General features: G+C 35.7%; 3 protein-coding genes and 1 long non-coding RNA gene across 5 annotated transcripts in view; 3 read left to right on the forward strand and 1 right to left on the reverse strand.

Annotated features, from left to right (window-relative positions):
• The window catches only part of LOC135836810 (uncharacterized), a 215,769-nt gene that overhangs the window by 106,961 nt on the left and 92,327 nt on the right, over nucleotides 1-16,481 (reverse strand). For both annotated transcript variants that reach the window (XR_010557084.1, XR_010557083.1), the window contains exon 3: nucleotides 9,765-9,842. This is a non-coding gene — a long non-coding RNA (uncharacterized LOC135836810). The remainder of the gene's footprint in view (nucleotides 1-9,764; nucleotides 9,843-16,481) is intronic.
• LOC135836759 (uncharacterized) lies at nucleotides 1,664-4,228 on the forward strand. The gene is made up of 2 exons (XM_065351775.1): nucleotides 1,664-1,799; nucleotides 1,902-4,228. The coding sequence occupies exon 2, from the start codon at nucleotides 1,935-1,937 to the stop codon at nucleotides 4,167-4,169; it is 2,235 nt and encodes a 744-aa protein (XP_065207847.1). The 5' UTR covers nucleotides 1,664-1,799; nucleotides 1,902-1,934; the 3' UTR covers nucleotides 4,170-4,228.
• On the forward strand, nucleotides 7,580-9,918 carry LOC135836774 (uncharacterized). The gene is made up of 2 exons (XM_065351806.1): nucleotides 7,580-7,723; nucleotides 7,816-9,918. Exon 2 carries the CDS (start codon nucleotides 7,900-7,902, stop codon nucleotides 9,916-9,918), a length of 2,019 nt encoding a protein of 672 aa, XP_065207878.1. The 5' UTR covers nucleotides 7,580-7,723; nucleotides 7,816-7,899.
• Nucleotides 12,009-15,100, forward strand: LOC135836761 (uncharacterized). The gene is made up of 2 exons (XM_065351778.1): nucleotides 12,009-12,264; nucleotides 12,528-15,100. Exon 2 carries the CDS (start codon nucleotides 12,571-12,573, stop codon nucleotides 14,635-14,637), a length of 2,067 nt encoding a protein of 688 aa, XP_065207850.1. The 5' UTR covers nucleotides 12,009-12,264; nucleotides 12,528-12,570; the 3' UTR covers nucleotides 14,638-15,100.

Raw genomic sequence — 16,481 nt, forward strand, 5'->3', positions numbered from 1 at the left:
AAAATTAAGATTTTTACCGAATTTGCTCTAAATCCTTCGACTTTCTTCACACAATCCACATTTTAATTTAGAAACAGGCATCATAGCCAAATACATGTGAAAAAAGATAGGCAATAACTTTGTTACATTTTTTTCAAAATGAATAATCAATAAAAGACCAAAATTTTTATTTAAGGTAACCCCTAACACTTGACAGAAAAATTTCATTTAATTTTTTCAACACTTCATTCACATTATAAAGTTTAGTGATATTTTTTTTATAAGTATTTGCACATAACACAATAAGGCTTAATTTACAAAATTTGACTGTACATATTTTTCAACACACAAGAAAATTAATAATCAACTTTTAATAAAAGACTTCAGTTCATCCAAGCTCGTCAGGATAGCATCAGTTTTTTCAACAAGGAGTTTTCTCTTCCTCTTTCAAAGATTCAACAGAGCTCTCGCACAATTTTCACCTCCAAACCCTTTATTTTGTCCTCCTTTTTAGGCACACTTTTTCGAAAAATTATTGCTATTGTAGTACATTCGACTTTGGAAAAAATTTCGATTTTTTTCGACGTTTTGAACTCAAATTAGACGATTTTCTGTATCTTTACATTTTTATTCTCTTCCCTTGAAGATTAGGTACTGCGTTTCACAACCTCTGGCACCCGCTCTGATACTAAAAATACATGGAAGTTGGGGAATGGCGTTCTTTTGGAATCAACATTTGACCTTTGAAGTGGAAAGAGTCAATGTTGAAACTTGAACAAAATTTATTTTTTAGTGGGCCATAATGGAAACCCAAATTGATAAAAATGGTCAAAAATTGAATCAGGAATAAGTCTCTGAAGCATACTGGTCATCCCAATCTGTTTCAGGTGAAACCTTCTGAAATTTTGTTCTTCTTTTTGACACCTGGCCATCGAAAATTAATCCGGGCACTCCAAATTTGGCATAAACAGAAAGGAAAAGCCACAGATGAATATTTTATAGGTTTAAAATCTTTCAACTCTATTTGAAGGTGTCAGTGATGTGTGTTTTGCAGAGTTGAACCTTCCAACCCCATTTCACCTCTCTCCCAAATCAAAAAATCCACTAATGAGCTATTTTTCACGGTTTTTGATTTTTTGAATTGAATAACTCGGCCGCAGCCCTCTCATAAATTGATCTAAGAGGTTCAAATTTGCATTGTATGTACAATAGGAGATGACCACAGATGTGCCTTCTATAGTTTTTATTTGTTTTTTTTTTGGCATAATGGCTCTAAATTACGAGTCAAACAAGGGGACCTATCGCATTGCTAGTTTTTTAGATTGAAACAATAATTTCCGCGAACATCTCCTCCCCCTCCACCATGTGCACTTGAACCACTTACAGGGCAATATGAATAGCATACTTCCCTCTTACTCCTATCATTAAATACAATCAAAATCGAACCGATATCAATTATTGCCATTTTCGAATTGGCAGAAAAAACACCAAGAAAGTCTACAAATTGACACACCAAGAAACTACATATAAAATTTTACAAAAATTCATCCAAAATAATGCGTGATAAATCAATGTTACATTATCCGCAAGCGTTAAATTTTAATTTTTGATCTTTATCATCGAACTACCTAACAAAATACATACTAATTAGCAGGCCAAGAAATCACCTCGTGCAGATAAGACAACATCCACGTTTAAAGAATTTGATTTCCTACATACGTTACATAGAAGTAGTCAAAGTATCCACGAGAATGTGATAAGAAATCGAACATAAAATGAGATGAATACCAACGGCCATATTCGAAGTGTGTACTCTTTTCGTAAGTACATCTCGACCATATTTATTCGCATTATTCAATTTCATCTGCTCGATGGATGACAAACTAGATAGTTTTAGACACTGACAAAATATTCTTACCCAGATTCTGACATCGTATACCTACAAAGGCCACATCATGGCCATTGTACTCGCATTATCATGGATATCATGCTTTATAATCTTGGCTCAAGCCTTCGAACACCCTACATTCAATTTCTATGGCACCGGGAAGTTCGGCGAGATGAATGCGACGACATCTCAAAGCTTCATGGACCTACTTAGAAGTGATTTCTACGTCGACCGGACTCTAATAATAATGAACGTCACGAAAACTTACCAACGCGACGTTCTATACTTAGTCATGCCTTCAAAATTTGGCAAAACTGTGAATTTAGACATGATAAGGACTTTTTTCGGAATGCCAGTTGACAAAGATGGTAATCCGATCTATATTACCGAAACACCAGCCTACAAGTTATTTATCCACGGTAAAGTTGAATTGGGAAATGGTCAAGTGAAACATTTACCCCAAGTTTTGTCAATTTCACACTATAAAAGAGTCATGGATAAGTATATGTGTAAATATCCGATCATTTATGTGAATTTGGGCCACACCAATGGTTCCAATTTAACCGAAATAGTCAAACTGCTCAGTGATCGAATTAAAATCTCTTTCGAAGAACATCCTTACCTCTTGGCATCCATGGATAAGAAACTGGCCAGCGATATCCCCGCCGAAGATAAAGCAGTTATTACTCGTCAACGTGAAATATTTCTTCGAATAATGAACCAAAAAGCTACTCAAAGTGATGTGGAACAAAGTCTACAACTAATAACGAACCTGGTTCATTTACATTACGGAATCAGACCCTATTTAATGATGGATGATTTCGAAGGACCTTTTCTCAATGTGCTCACCAACTGGAACATAGGTGAATATCACACCGATCCCGTTCTATCATTTTTGTATAACTTTTACGCTCATGGTATTCAGTGGAACTGGCAGATGGAAAAAGGCTTCCTTAGTGGATCAATGGCAGCGATAAGTATCTTCAAGAATATCAGCAATTACATCGATTACAAACCAACGCAACATCTGATTCTGGAACGATACACTCTTTTGCACGAAGACCTACTGACCATATTTAAACACTACAACGTTCCCGAAGAATTACAAACCAAAGCTATCAATTGGTACGGAGGCCAACGTTGGAGCAGAGGATACAGAAAGAAAATCTACAACATCCACGCCATCAGACAATTCCTCTGTACTGGTAAGCTGGATTATATTCGAGAACGTCACAAAAGCTACGATCGATTTTTCGAGGATCTTTTGAGGAAATTCACCCGAATGAGATTTTTCGCCCTGGATCGTTTATTCGGCGAAGTCTGGGGCCATATACCCAGACTAGCCAAACCGATAAACTACTATCACTTCTTGGACATAAAAAACCATCTTTTAAACTCGACGACTCCGAGAAAATTCACATACCCGAACATAGGTTTCTTGACGGAAAAACTCATTTTACCGGAATCTCTGGAACCGTTTCATGCCGGAAGTGGTTTAATAGCCACGAGATTCATTCTAGCGACGCATTTCTTATTCTTGAGAACTCCTCATAACGAAGCCAAGATGTGGATAGGTGATAAAATAATGCAATTTTATTGCAAAGAATGGGGTCTAAAATCAGAACTCATTGATAAAGCGGTGGCTAATTTGGCGGAATTTATTAAAGACGGTGAAACTAAACCCGACGATTTGATTGCCTTCTTGAAAGATGTGATAAATAATGATAGGATCATGGCGGATGCCGATTTGTACCAAGAAGAAGAATGGGCTTACAGAGGAGGTTTTGGAAAACTCATGAACGCCATCTTTAATTATCTCGGTTTAAGGGTAGCTATGGAATACGAATCGTTGAACGTTGAATCTGTAGATTCGTACGATGGCCCTGTGGCCAGTTTCGTTTGGCATAATTTAGCCATTTATGACGATAAACGTGTCGTATTCTTCGAAGTGCACGTCAACGAAACTGCCACATTTGGAGTAGGTAAGGCGAGAACTGAGTATGAGAGGATAGCTGCGTTTGTCGATCACCCATCTCAAAAGTATGTAGGGATTAGTGCCCGAGCTCTGGGAAATATTGAGATTTTACAAGAAACTGTCGAAGGTCCATTTACCACTACGACTGCTCGTCCTTCCAATAGAACCAGAACCACATTGAGCGTTGCTAAGCAGAGAAAGAAGGATAGAATGGGTATTATATTTTACGAAGATATCGATTACGATCCTGATACTTATGTTCCAATCGTCACTCTGGGTAAATTCAAAAAGAAAGCGAAAAAGAAGAGACGCGAAGAATTTTTTTAGTAATTTAATTTCTTTTTAAACTAAGTATTGTTTATAATAAAGTTTATTTGTTTACCTGACGTGCTTGATGATCAATATTGCTTGAAATTGTGTTTTATAAATGAACGAATCTGCCAACTCGTAATTTGACATTTTTGAATGAATTTAAAAATTTGGAAAAATGAATATTTGAGCTTATTCTGTGGAAGGAGAGAGAAGGAGGAGTCAAATGCTCAGCAAAATACATCTTTTACAAAGCTCCATTTTTGGAAGAAAAAAATCTACCATCCTGCAAGGTCTCGCGAAGGCAAAGTGTCAAAGTGTAGAAAAATCAAATATTTTCAAAGGACATAAAAACTTTTTTTTATTCCCAACAAAAATTGTCAGAGTTGATCTTCAAGGTAAGCAGTAAAAATTCAGAAGTTCTAATCAATGTTTTTCCGATTATCTTCGAGAAAAACTATCGATCAATTTTAATTCGATTTCTTTTCGATCATAACATCATGCTTTTCTTTGTATTTTCACAAAAAACGTTCGATTTCCACCCCCTCAAAATTTAGTTTCGAAAATCCCAAAAAACTTGTTGATTGTTTGTTTTGGCAACACTGCAAAAATTTCAAAATGGTGAAATGAAGAATTTTTACGAATAAATGAACTATGTACCTAATATTATAATCAAACTGGATGTAATTTTTCATCGATTTTTCAAAAATCGATTTTTGGTTTGAATTAGATTCATTATACAGTAATTAATTAGATATTAAATTTATGCCTGAAGTGATCAAAAATTTCCGAGAATTCACAGTGGAAAAAGAGTTGTAACTCAACCATCGTCGACAGACAGATATATCTTTTGGTAAAATAAACTTATTATCTATGTAATAAAATAAAATAGTTTATTTTTCAAAGTTTTCAAAACCTTAATTTTAAAATTGTTGAAAATATCAACATTTTGGTCAGAAATTTTTTCCAGAGTTTTTCTATGTCTTTTCTCGATTTTTTTCACTCATCTACCATAACCATGTTCATACCTTACAAAATAAAATAAAATAAAATAAAAACAAAAAATGCCACTTTACGAGACACCCTGTAATTCTTTCAGCTTCACAAATCCTTCGTTGAACTTCATTTTTGTTGGATTATTAGATCAAGATCACGAATGCAGTGACGGACTAGCCTATGATGTTGACTGGCGATCGCCATAGGCACCGAGACACCAAGGGGCCCCTGGGGCTCCATGTTAAAATCAAAAATATACAGTATGACACAAAAGTAGTGCCCAGTGGCTTTTATTTTGAAGTGGAAAGAGCTAGCGAGATGAATGAAGCGGCGTTGAATAGGGAAAAATAAGAGCTTTCAAAAGCGACCTTGAAAATTTCAGGCCCATGCACAGGGTATCCACAAATTGAAAAACCGGTTTGGTTAAAAAATTCAAACTGGTTTTTATTGGCGCAATGTATTCTACACACTAAGAAAAGCTTGAAACAAAAGTTGTAGAGCGTGAAAAATTACTCAACTCTGTCTAATCACATTTTGAAACCGGTTCATTGGTTCGCATTTAGCAACCAGTTTTTGACAATCACCTAAAAATTGAAGATAGAGAAAAAAGCTTGAAACAAAAGTTGGGGAGCGAGAAAAATTGAACCATTTTTGCTGATCAGATTTTGAAACCGGTTCATTAATTTGCAACCAGTTATTGAAAATTACCTAAAAATTGTAGGTAAAGATAAAAGCTTGAAACAAAAGTTGTAGGGCGTGAAAAATTACATAATTCTGTTCAACCACATTTTAGAACCAGTTCATTAGTTCGCATTTAGGCAGCCAGTTTTTGACAATCGCCTAAAAATTGAAGATAGAGAAAAAAGCTTGAAACAAAAGTTGGGGAGCGAGAAAAATTGAACCATTTTTGCTGATCGGATTTTGAAAATATGTAGCTAATTAATGCAACCAGGTAACTTTCGATGGCTTGCTGTGAATTAATGAACCGGTTTCAAAATCTGATTCACGAAAACAGTTTAATTTTTCACACTCTACAACCTACCTTATGTTTCAAACTTTCTTCTTTACCTCCAATTTTTAGATGATTGTCAAAAACATAATTGCTAAATGCGAAACAATGAACCGGTTTCAAAATGAGATTACACAGAATTGTGTTAATTTTCACACTCTACTACTTTTGTTTCAAGCTTTTTCTTTACCTATAATTTTTGGGTAATTTTAGATTACTGGCTGCGAATTAATGAACTGGTTTCAAAAAAATCATATCACGTTTTTGTAACCTTAGTCTGTAGAATACATTGCGCCAATAAAAACCAGTTTGAATTTTTTTGACCAAACCGGGTTTTCAATTTGTGGACACCCTGTGCATAGACCTGAAATTTTCAAGGTCGCTTTTGAAAGCCCTTATTTTTCTCTACTCAATGCCGCTTCATTTATCTCTCTAGCTCTTTCCACTTATAAATAAAAGCCACCAGCACTACTTTTGTGTCATACTATTTTCATATTTCACTCTTTCTAAACATGAATTTTTGCACGTTTTTGTCCTCGCTTCGCTCTTGAAATTTTTATTTATCCAATATTCAAATTCTAGAATTGTTGAGTCAAAAAATAAGTAGACTCATCATATCTAATAATATGTAAAAAAAAACATTATTTCTTATCTCTCAAAACACGAATTTTTAAAGCTTTTGCCTTCGCTTTGGTATGGGCTCCTGTGCGTTTTTTCCTCAAATTGAACTTTTGAAAAAATATACCATTTTGAAAAATGTTCAACCCAAAAAACGTACTTTCTACCTGAAAAAACTTAACTTCTCGAAACAAGCTTTTGCAAATTAGAATTTTTAAAAACCCATTATTCAAATTCTAAAATTTTTTCGATCAAAAGAAATGAACAAATGTTTAAAACATCGTTTTTTACCTCTCGAAACCCAGAATTTTGAAAGTTTTTGCCCTTGCTTCGCTTGGGTCTTCAAAAATGAAAATAACAATTTTTTATTTAACCCAACTGTATTACAATCAATTGGCGAAATTGACATTTCATCTTGAAAACTCGTCATTTTATTCGACAAAATGTGTATTTTTTACTCATACCAATCGGCAAATTTTCAGTCAACACCTCTCTCCCTCCACCCTACCCCCTCCCATTTTTCTCGTCAGGTTGTCTTATTTTTTAAAAATTGAATAAAAAATTGAAAAAAAAAATATTCGAGTATCCGAACCTGAAAAAAAAAACTATAGGAGAAATATTGGTGGAGGGAGGGGGGGGGGGGTTGAAATTTAGAGGCCCTCATTCACGATTCGTGTTGAGAATGATGAACGACACAAGCTGGGTACCAAAAATATTCACCGGATGCACATTTTTTGAAAAAAATATCATCAATAATTGCACAACGCGATCTTTTGAACTATCAACGAAATCTTTAGCATATCGAATAAAAGCGATAAGACAGTCAAAGATAAGACTTGTACGAACTTTAATACCTACTTACACCTTTCAAAACTCAAATTGAAATATTGAGAAAAGGTCAGACAAATGAATCGTTACAATCCAGACCTTACAATGGTCATGGAATTGGGTAAGTAGGCTAATTATGTACCTAAAATTCAGTCTATCTATACCTATCTACTTTTTCTAATAAAATTTTACAATTTCCCATCGACCCTGTAGAAAACCCTATGAAGTACGTACAATCAAAGCCGAACACCTTGGTTTGAAAAATTTAAGAGAAAATTTGGCCAAATTCAAGCTTCCATGATATATCAACAAATCGTATCAATCGTCACGTTGACATGGTTCGTTACACTCGTTAATACAAAAATTTGTCGTATCGAGATTCCGCATTTATTCGTCAGCAAGAAACAATTCGGTCATATGAACGCGACGAACACACGAAGCTACGTCGAACTGCTGAAAAGCGATTTCTACTTCGACAACAGCATGTTGATAAATTTCTTATTGGATCCGAACGAATACCGAATTATAGAAGTAGTCATACCGTCAAAATGGGGCAAAAGTATCACTCTCGATATGATGAAAATCGTGTTACAGATCCCAGTTGATGACCAAGGTAACCCGATTACACCTTTGGAAAAAGCTTTTAATTATCAACTATTCTACAAAAGCCGATTTATCTCCGATACGGATGAAAATTACTTCGAGCCTTTGAAACAACCTTTGCACATATCAAGATGTGACACTCTGCTCGACAAAGTTCTCGGTAAATTCCCGGTGATTTATTTGGATTTCAGCGACATGAACGCTACTACTTATCAAGATATAATTGAAATAACGAGCGAACGAATTAAACGAGCTTTTTTACAACACTCCTACATGGAAAAAGTCCTACAATCGAATTCACACTGCGCTATCTCACCTCAGCAACAAAACAACACCCGTCGTCAACTCGATCATTATCGTAAAATAATCAACAAAAAAGCGAACTACGAAGACTTGATAAAAAGTATCGGATTTCTTTCTCATCTTTTATACGAACATTTCGGCGCTAGATCATACCTACTAGTCGATAATTACGATGGTATACTTTTAAACGTGCTCGCCAGTCCAGACATCTCCGATGTAGAGACTCCTTTAGCATTAGCCTTTTTTTCATCTCTAATGCTGCATACGTTTCAAACAAACACCTATGTCGAAAAGGGTATCTTAACGGGTACTTTTCCTTTACTAAAGTTGGTTCCGAATTTAGGCAAATTTAAAAGATACAGAGGCATGTTCACCAGCGTGCTGACGTTGAAATATGCTACGAATCATCGAGATTTGATATCATTACTCGAGTATCTCGAAATCCCTCAGGATGTTTGTACCAGAGCTCTGAACTGGTATTCGGGGCACACGTGGGGTAAATTAAGACCCATATCGCTTTACAATACGTATTCCATAGCCAAATTCATTACTACTGGTAGACTAGACTACTGTAAATGTCGTAATCCGATTTTCGAACGTATTTTTCGTAATACTTTGACCTTAGCTAATATCCGTATGTTTTGTATCGATAAACTATTCGGTGATTCTCGAGAAGTACTGAAATCCGATTCGTCGCAAATCTCCATCGACGAATATCTCGACCTCAAAAACTGCCTAATCGGTTCCAAAACGCATAAAACTTTCACTTTAGAAGAAGCCCTCGAACCGTATTTACTATCTGTTGGAATTCTGTCACCCAACTCGAGCGATGCGATTACAACGTTCATAAGTGTGTCGAGTAACGAAGCTAGAATGGATTTAGCGGATAAACTAATGGATTATTACAAGACTGAATTTCATATATCTACATTATCCATAAAGACCGCGTTGAAAAGCTTGGCTAGTTTTATGGCAGGACGTACACCATCGTGTAAAGGTTTACTGTCATTTTTACAATCATTGATGCGCAACGATCGACTCATGAGAGATGTATCCGAATATGACAGATCTGAATGGGGTAGTTTTAGAAAATTCGTGTTATTCGTATTGAACTATTTTACTTTAAGAGCTACCTTGGCTTATAATTTTATTATCGAACCAGTGGAGAACTATGATTTAAGTCACGGTAAATACCGATGGCATAATTTAGCTATTTATAGGCCTATTGATAAAATTGTTACATTCATTGAACTCACCGTTAACGCCAGTTCTGCTCAGAATGCCACCGCATTGGCTAGACAGCAAAAATTCAGGGTACACAAGATCTGCCAAGCCTACAAGCAAATTAGATTTATTGGTATTAATATAGCATTAAATAAAACTGTTCAAATAAACGTAGATTATACGTGATCGTCATTTTTTGTTGGTGAAAAGCGATAATTTATTACTAGGCATTCCAGAAAAACTTGACGAAAAAATTACTTCGTGAACAAATTATTATTTGGGGGGGGGGGGGGTTGAGAGGTGGGTTGGAAAATGGAAAAGTGAAATTTTCAAAAATCGAGTACAAAATTGCCAATACATATTTTTAATGCAGATTTGGATTTTGAAAAAGAAAACAGACTTTCAATTTTTTTACATTTTTCTGACTAAAAAAGTTCAAATCCAATTTCTCACAATTCTTTTTGAGTAAAATCGAACTTTTTTCCAATCAAAAATAAGGTGCTGCATATACCACTCTTATTTTCATATTTTTCTGGACATTGAACTTGAAAATTTTTCGCTATTTTCTTTGATTATACCCAAAAATTACAAAAAATTGGGGGTAAAAGGAATGTTTCATGTTATTTTTATTTAGGTTACTTTTACTCCAGAGCTGCTCGTTTGAGAGAAAATTTTAGAATGCTGAAGAACGGCTAAAACCCCGATTTAACATTCCATTCCCAATTCCGTTTCCGTTTCTATAATTTTTACGTTCCTGTTCTTGAGTAAGAATGTTCTTAAAAATTTCAAAAAGATTAGCGCAGACAAACAACATTGAACAGCCATCTCTAGCTCGACAGATAGGTCAGTAACTTAAAGAGGTCAGAAAAACGGACCAATGAGCTTAGGAGGCCAGACAGGCAGACACACGACCTTGGGAATGTATAAAAGTAGGTCAGTGACAATGAGAGTCCAGACAGACGGAAGGTCAATGACCTTAAGACATCAGACAGACCGTCAGACAACCTTTTGAACAGTCAGGCAGACGGTCATAAGAATCCAGACTGATAGGGCCAGTGACCTTGAAATTTCAAACCGGATTACAGATGACCTCGAGAGGCTATGGGGAGGGGTCAATAACCTCAATATGTCAGACGACCTTGGGAAGCCATGCTAACGGGTCAATGACCTTAAGTGGTCTGATAGACAGAAATGCAGACACCCTTGAGCAGTCAGACGACTTTGAGAGGCTAGACAGATGGGTCAATGACCTTAGGAAGTCAGACGGAGAAACAGACAGGTAACTAGATAACCTTGAGAAGTCAGACAGACAGGTCAATGACCTTGAGAAGTTAGAAAGAGAGACAGACAAACCATGGTAAGCCATACTGACAGGTCAATGACCATAAAAGGCCGGGCAGGCAAACAGACGACCTTGAGAAGCCAGACAGATAGTCAATGACCTTGAAAAGCTATACATACAGGTCAATGACCTAAAGAAGCCAGCCGGGCAGACAGCGACGACCTTAAAAGGCCAGACGAGACGGGCCGGTAGGTCAGTGACCTTATGAGGCCACTTTCAGAGTAATTGCTGGAATATTTGGTAAATAATACATAGTAAGAATATACTTTTAGTTTGAGAATTGTTGATATATCATGGTAATTTTCAGTAAATTACAGTAATTTTAGTTAATTACAGAAATTTTTGATAACTTTTATTGGTAATTTTGGACGCTGATAGGAATTTTTGATGAATTAAAGTAATTTTGGATAGTTACTAAAATCGTTGGATGGTAATTTTCAGTAAGTAAATTACGGTAATTTTTAGCAAATAAATCGGTAAAATTTCAATTACTTATTTTCCCTGCTTTTAAGCAAAAAATTGATACCTATTTTTGATTTGAAAGAACACGTAGCTGAAAACACAAAAAAAACCTATTAGTATGCTGTACAAAATATAAGTAAATGTATTTGAGAAAAATGAAAATATGAAAATACTTTTCAATCTCAAAGTTTTATTTTTAAAGGAGATCAACGTTTTTTTTTTTTGTAACACTGCTTAAATTTAAAGCACTCGTAGCCTCGTACTTACGTCCTTTTAAAATTAGTATTTCCAATTTTTTTTTTCTGAATTACTTAATAAAGAATCGTTTGCAAATGTTCAACATGAAAAAAAGTCCAACCATCTTCAATTTATTCTCATTATTAATAGGTATTGATTGTTTTGCTGATTCAAATTTTCCATCAATACTTCTGGCTAGTCATAAAATTCAAATAGGAAATTTTAATTTTCATAACTTACAACCATTATCTATCTTTGATAAAGTCAACCTCCAAAATGTATACGTAAGTAACTAGGTAACGAGTTCAATCAAGTGGGGCATGTTTAATAATTTGGGCCAAAATGGATAGGTAGATAGATAAGCCAAATTGATGAAGTTTGAATAAATTTAGGTATACTTAAGTTGCAAAAATAAATTTAAAATGTTCCCTAGATAATACCTACACATACACACTAGTTTTATTATAATCAATGATGCAGTTCGAAATGAAGTAAGTAATATGTATACTTGATACCATGTTAATTAAAAATAGTAAAATCAATACATGTCTAAAACTCTAAAAGCCATTTCTTTCAAGACATAACTCATAGATACTCGATTGATTTTACAACATCCAATGTTTTTTCCCCAACCGCAAATCTGCAATAGTTCTCACGAAAGCCACCAAAAAAACCTAAAAGGAAATGAAAAATGACTTCCCAATCTTCTTGGACGCTGAATCTCGTGGAACTAATACACTTTCTCACATTACAGATAATTCACGAAAATTAGGCCAACAGACGTACACCTCATCAAAATGATTTCATGGCCACTTATCCTCTTCTTTGTTATGGTACAATGCCAAGAAGAAGAATTCAACAAAAAAGGCCCCGCCGCGTTCGTGAAAAAGCAATTCAGAAATTCAGGTAAAATCATGGAAAACGCTCGTTCTTACATGGAATTGCTGAGGAACAGCGATAAATTTATAGACAAGAGTCATTTCATAGCTGCCTGGCATTTTGAGGGACCTGTCAAGGTGACTGAAATGAGATGTGCACCAAGATGGGGTAAAACTATAACCTTGCACATGGTAAAAAAATATTTCGAAATAGAACTGTACGAAAACTGGACCCGAATACCTCTGGAAGAAACCACGAATTACAGATTATTTCAACGTAGTGAAATACTTCATGAAAATGGAGAAATGGATTCATTAACTGACGTATTGAACGTTAATGCTCAAGGTGGCTCCGTTTCCACCCTTCTGGGAAGCTACCCGGTAATTTTGGTAAGTTTCGAGAACATCACCGCTTCAAATTACGACGACTTTGTCGATCAAATAGCTGTGGTGATTAGCGACGTTTTCAAACAGCATATGTATCTCGAAGCCATAGTAGACGATGTAATGGATGTCGAGGTATTCTACTCGCAAACCACTGGCTCCGATGAGGAGGCTTATTACAAAGAGGAGGCTGCTTATAAAGATGAAACCGATTACCAAAATGATGCGGATGATAAAAAACAGGCCGATATGAACAAACCTGAAGTTAAATTCGCCAAACCAATATCAGAAACTGCCTCGAATAAATTTAGAAAAATTCTCGATTGTCAAGCTTCCGCTATCGAATTAACCAGCGGTATTCATTTACTGTCGAAACTTCTGCACGAGTACTTCAAACAGAAGGTTTACATTTTGATGGATGATTACGACTGTATCTTCAAGGTGATTTTTTTGAATAACATTCCGGAAGAGGATGAATTAAATATGCGAATATTTTACAAATCGCTGTTGCTCAACTCTTTGCAGTACAACGATTATTTGGAAAAAAGTTTAATAGCAGGCACATACGATGCGAAAACTTTACTAAAAGGGTTCGAAACCACCACGTTTAATACGTCGATTAATATTTTATACAATCCTTGCGGTTTTACGAGATTCGATATAGATAGAATGTTTCGACTGTTTCCCATCGACGTCGAGGCGAATCGCAAAGCTCGCCAGTGGTACAACGGGTACAGATGCGGAAGAAAAATGTCGATAAATATGCACGAAATCGAACCATTCGTATCGATATTCAATGCTAATGATTTCACTGTGTATCACACGCCCAACTTGATGGATGATTTTATACGTAGATCGATACAGGTGAAAAGATTCAGGGGTTTGTTGGCCAACAGCATAACAGGAAAAGGATACATGAAAAATGTATTACAAGGAGACACGAGCGACATACTGAAATTAAAAGATATGCCATTCACATCCAGTACTAGTATTGATGAAAAAACACGAGGACTTTACTTGACTTTACTCGTATCCAGCGGGTATTTCACGGCTCGAATGAATGGCTCAGACCAAATCGTGCAAATACCTAATCACAGAATTAAATACCAACTATCGGAAATGTTGATGGATTTTTATAAAGTCAAGTACAATATTTCACAAAAAATGATCGACTACACGATCAACGAAACGTATAAGTTTATACAAAGTAATAGTTCAGAATGTGTCAGCTTTTCCAAATCGTTGTACAGATTTTTCCAAAAATTTTCCCTATACGAGGATATATTTCCTTTGCATCTTATGAGATACATTTTTCATTATTTCGCGTTAAAAATTTCCACCCTGTATAATTATCGTTTGCTGGAGATGCTAGTCGTGTTGGGAGACCCAATGGAGTATTTTTCCTTGTACAATCCCGAGCGTAGAATCATATTTGGTATCAAGTTGTCGAATATATTGACTGAAAGAATGGTCAAGATGTTACAGACGTTTGAAAATAGCACTACGAAGGCACCTGTGTCGAATTATACGAAAATTGTCGCTATATCTATTCCGCGATATGGAGATTTTATAATTCATCACGAAGAGTTCAAGAATTATTAGTGGTACGTGTTGCATTTGGTATTTTTGTTGAGATTTGTGCGGATGATGGAGAAGGACGAAATAATAAATTTAGAATGACGTCATCGTTACAATCCTGCACCAGCATCAGAGACACAGGTCTACACTTCCATTTTTAACATTGAGCAAAAAAGTGGATCAAAGTTGTACCTCGACTTTGGAACAGTCGCTTCTTCTCCAACACTTGAAAAATACTATGTCAGTTTGGATGAATTTTCATTTTGAAACGGCACCTCCTCCGCCAAAAGTTCGCCAAGTTAAGTAACAGTAAAGTTCAAAGATAGATTACGATGTATTTGTTAGAATTGGCAACGTTGCAATTTTTCTAGTATTCGAAGTCAACGGTTTTGTTATATATGTTTGTATCGTTATTACCTTTTTATCCTTCGTTATGTAAAGATGTCATGTTATATGAAAGTATTATTAAACGCCCTGAGATAAAGAAGTCCTACGTCTATTTATTCCTAATTTATGGAAGTAAAAAGCTCATTAAGTACCCGGTTCACTAGTGGCTCCCATCCGGTGGGCACGATTTTCTTTAAAAAAGTGCGATTTATTTCTGTTTTATAACAACTATTCTACACGATTGTATCGTCGTAAGTTTCCATTGTTCAAAACCGCGTGTGCAACTTTGTTTCTTATAAAATTCGCGACAATTTATAGAAATGATTACATAGTTCCTGATCAAATAGAAATAAATGTTACTATTCATTCCAGTAAGTGTAACCTGTTTTTCGTGAAATATTGCACCGGAATAACGTCAAAATTCCGCGCAATATTATATCAGATAAGTCGCTTTCAAGACCGATCACGCCGGTTCAATCGCCAGTCCTATCTCTACGACAAAGAAAAGTGCAACGTGTAGAAATAAAGAAGAAATCTCGAAAAGTTAAACAGATAGAAATAAATAATCCTAGTGTTCAAGATTTTGAAGATTTTTATACGAATCAAATTCGAGCACTGTTTGAAAACCTTCCGTTTTCAAACCTATCCGAGTCCGTACGTGAAAGTTTGTCAGAGATGGCTCTTACCGAAGAACAAATCAACGCTAAAATCGACGAAAAAATCACCGCAGCCGAAACTCGAATTAACAATCATGTTACGAAAACGATTACCAATGCGACGAAAGATCTATTTCAACAGATTTCTACAGCTATGACGACGGCGATAAATAACAGGTTGGATGCTGAAATGGAGCAGTTCGAAGTTCCTCCTCAACAGATCCAGGTCACGCTTCCAAACGAACAAAATTTCATTAATTTATTCCCGAATTCTGGCATTGTGTTCGACGAGCAGAATAAACACCATCCGCACCGATTCCTAAACCAATTTGAAAATTATATGTCACAAGTGCAGTTAACTAATGAGATGACTAAGATAATTATGTTTAACACAGCTGTGAAGATAAATAATGATTCGTGGAATAGTCGTAGCAAGAACGCAAAAGTTTACCAAGAGTCTCGAAAAATCTTTCTATCAGTCTTCTGGGACGAATCTTGCCAACGAGCAGCTCTCGACGCATTTAGCTCGGAAACAGCTCCAAGCGACTATAGCATAACAAAAGTTATCGAAAGGATAGAATTGTGGTATCCAACATTAATTAATATGAAACGTGTTACTCCTAATGAAGCAATCAGCAGCTTATATGACAAGATACCCTCCGAGTTCCAATATAGAATTTCTGGTGAAGACCTAAATTCATTCGAGCATCTCATCGCCAAACTAAATTCGTTGAAGCAACTAGCAGCTTCGAGAATCTGCAGTGTAACCAGCTGGGCCAAACAGCTAGAAACTCCCCAGCGAACGCATCAGCGAACAGATGATCG

This window comes from Planococcus citri, chromosome 2 (genome assembly GCF_950023065.1).
Source record: "Planococcus citri chromosome 2, ihPlaCitr1.1, whole genome shotgun sequence".
Classification (NCBI taxonomy): domain Eukaryota; kingdom Metazoa; phylum Arthropoda; class Insecta; order Hemiptera; family Pseudococcidae; genus Planococcus; species Planococcus citri.

Excerpts from the sequence above, each read along its gene's own strand:
- LOC135836759 (XM_065351775.1), top strand. The coding sequence starts at position 1,935 with ATGGCCATTGTACTCGCATTATCATGGATATCATGCTTTATAATCTTG.
- LOC135836774 (XM_065351806.1), top strand. The coding sequence starts at position 7,900 with ATGATATATCAACAAATCGTATCAATCGTCACGTTGACATGGTTCGTT.
- LOC135836761 (XM_065351778.1), top strand. The coding sequence starts at position 12,571 with ATGATTTCATGGCCACTTATCCTCTTCTTTGTTATGGTACAATGCCAA.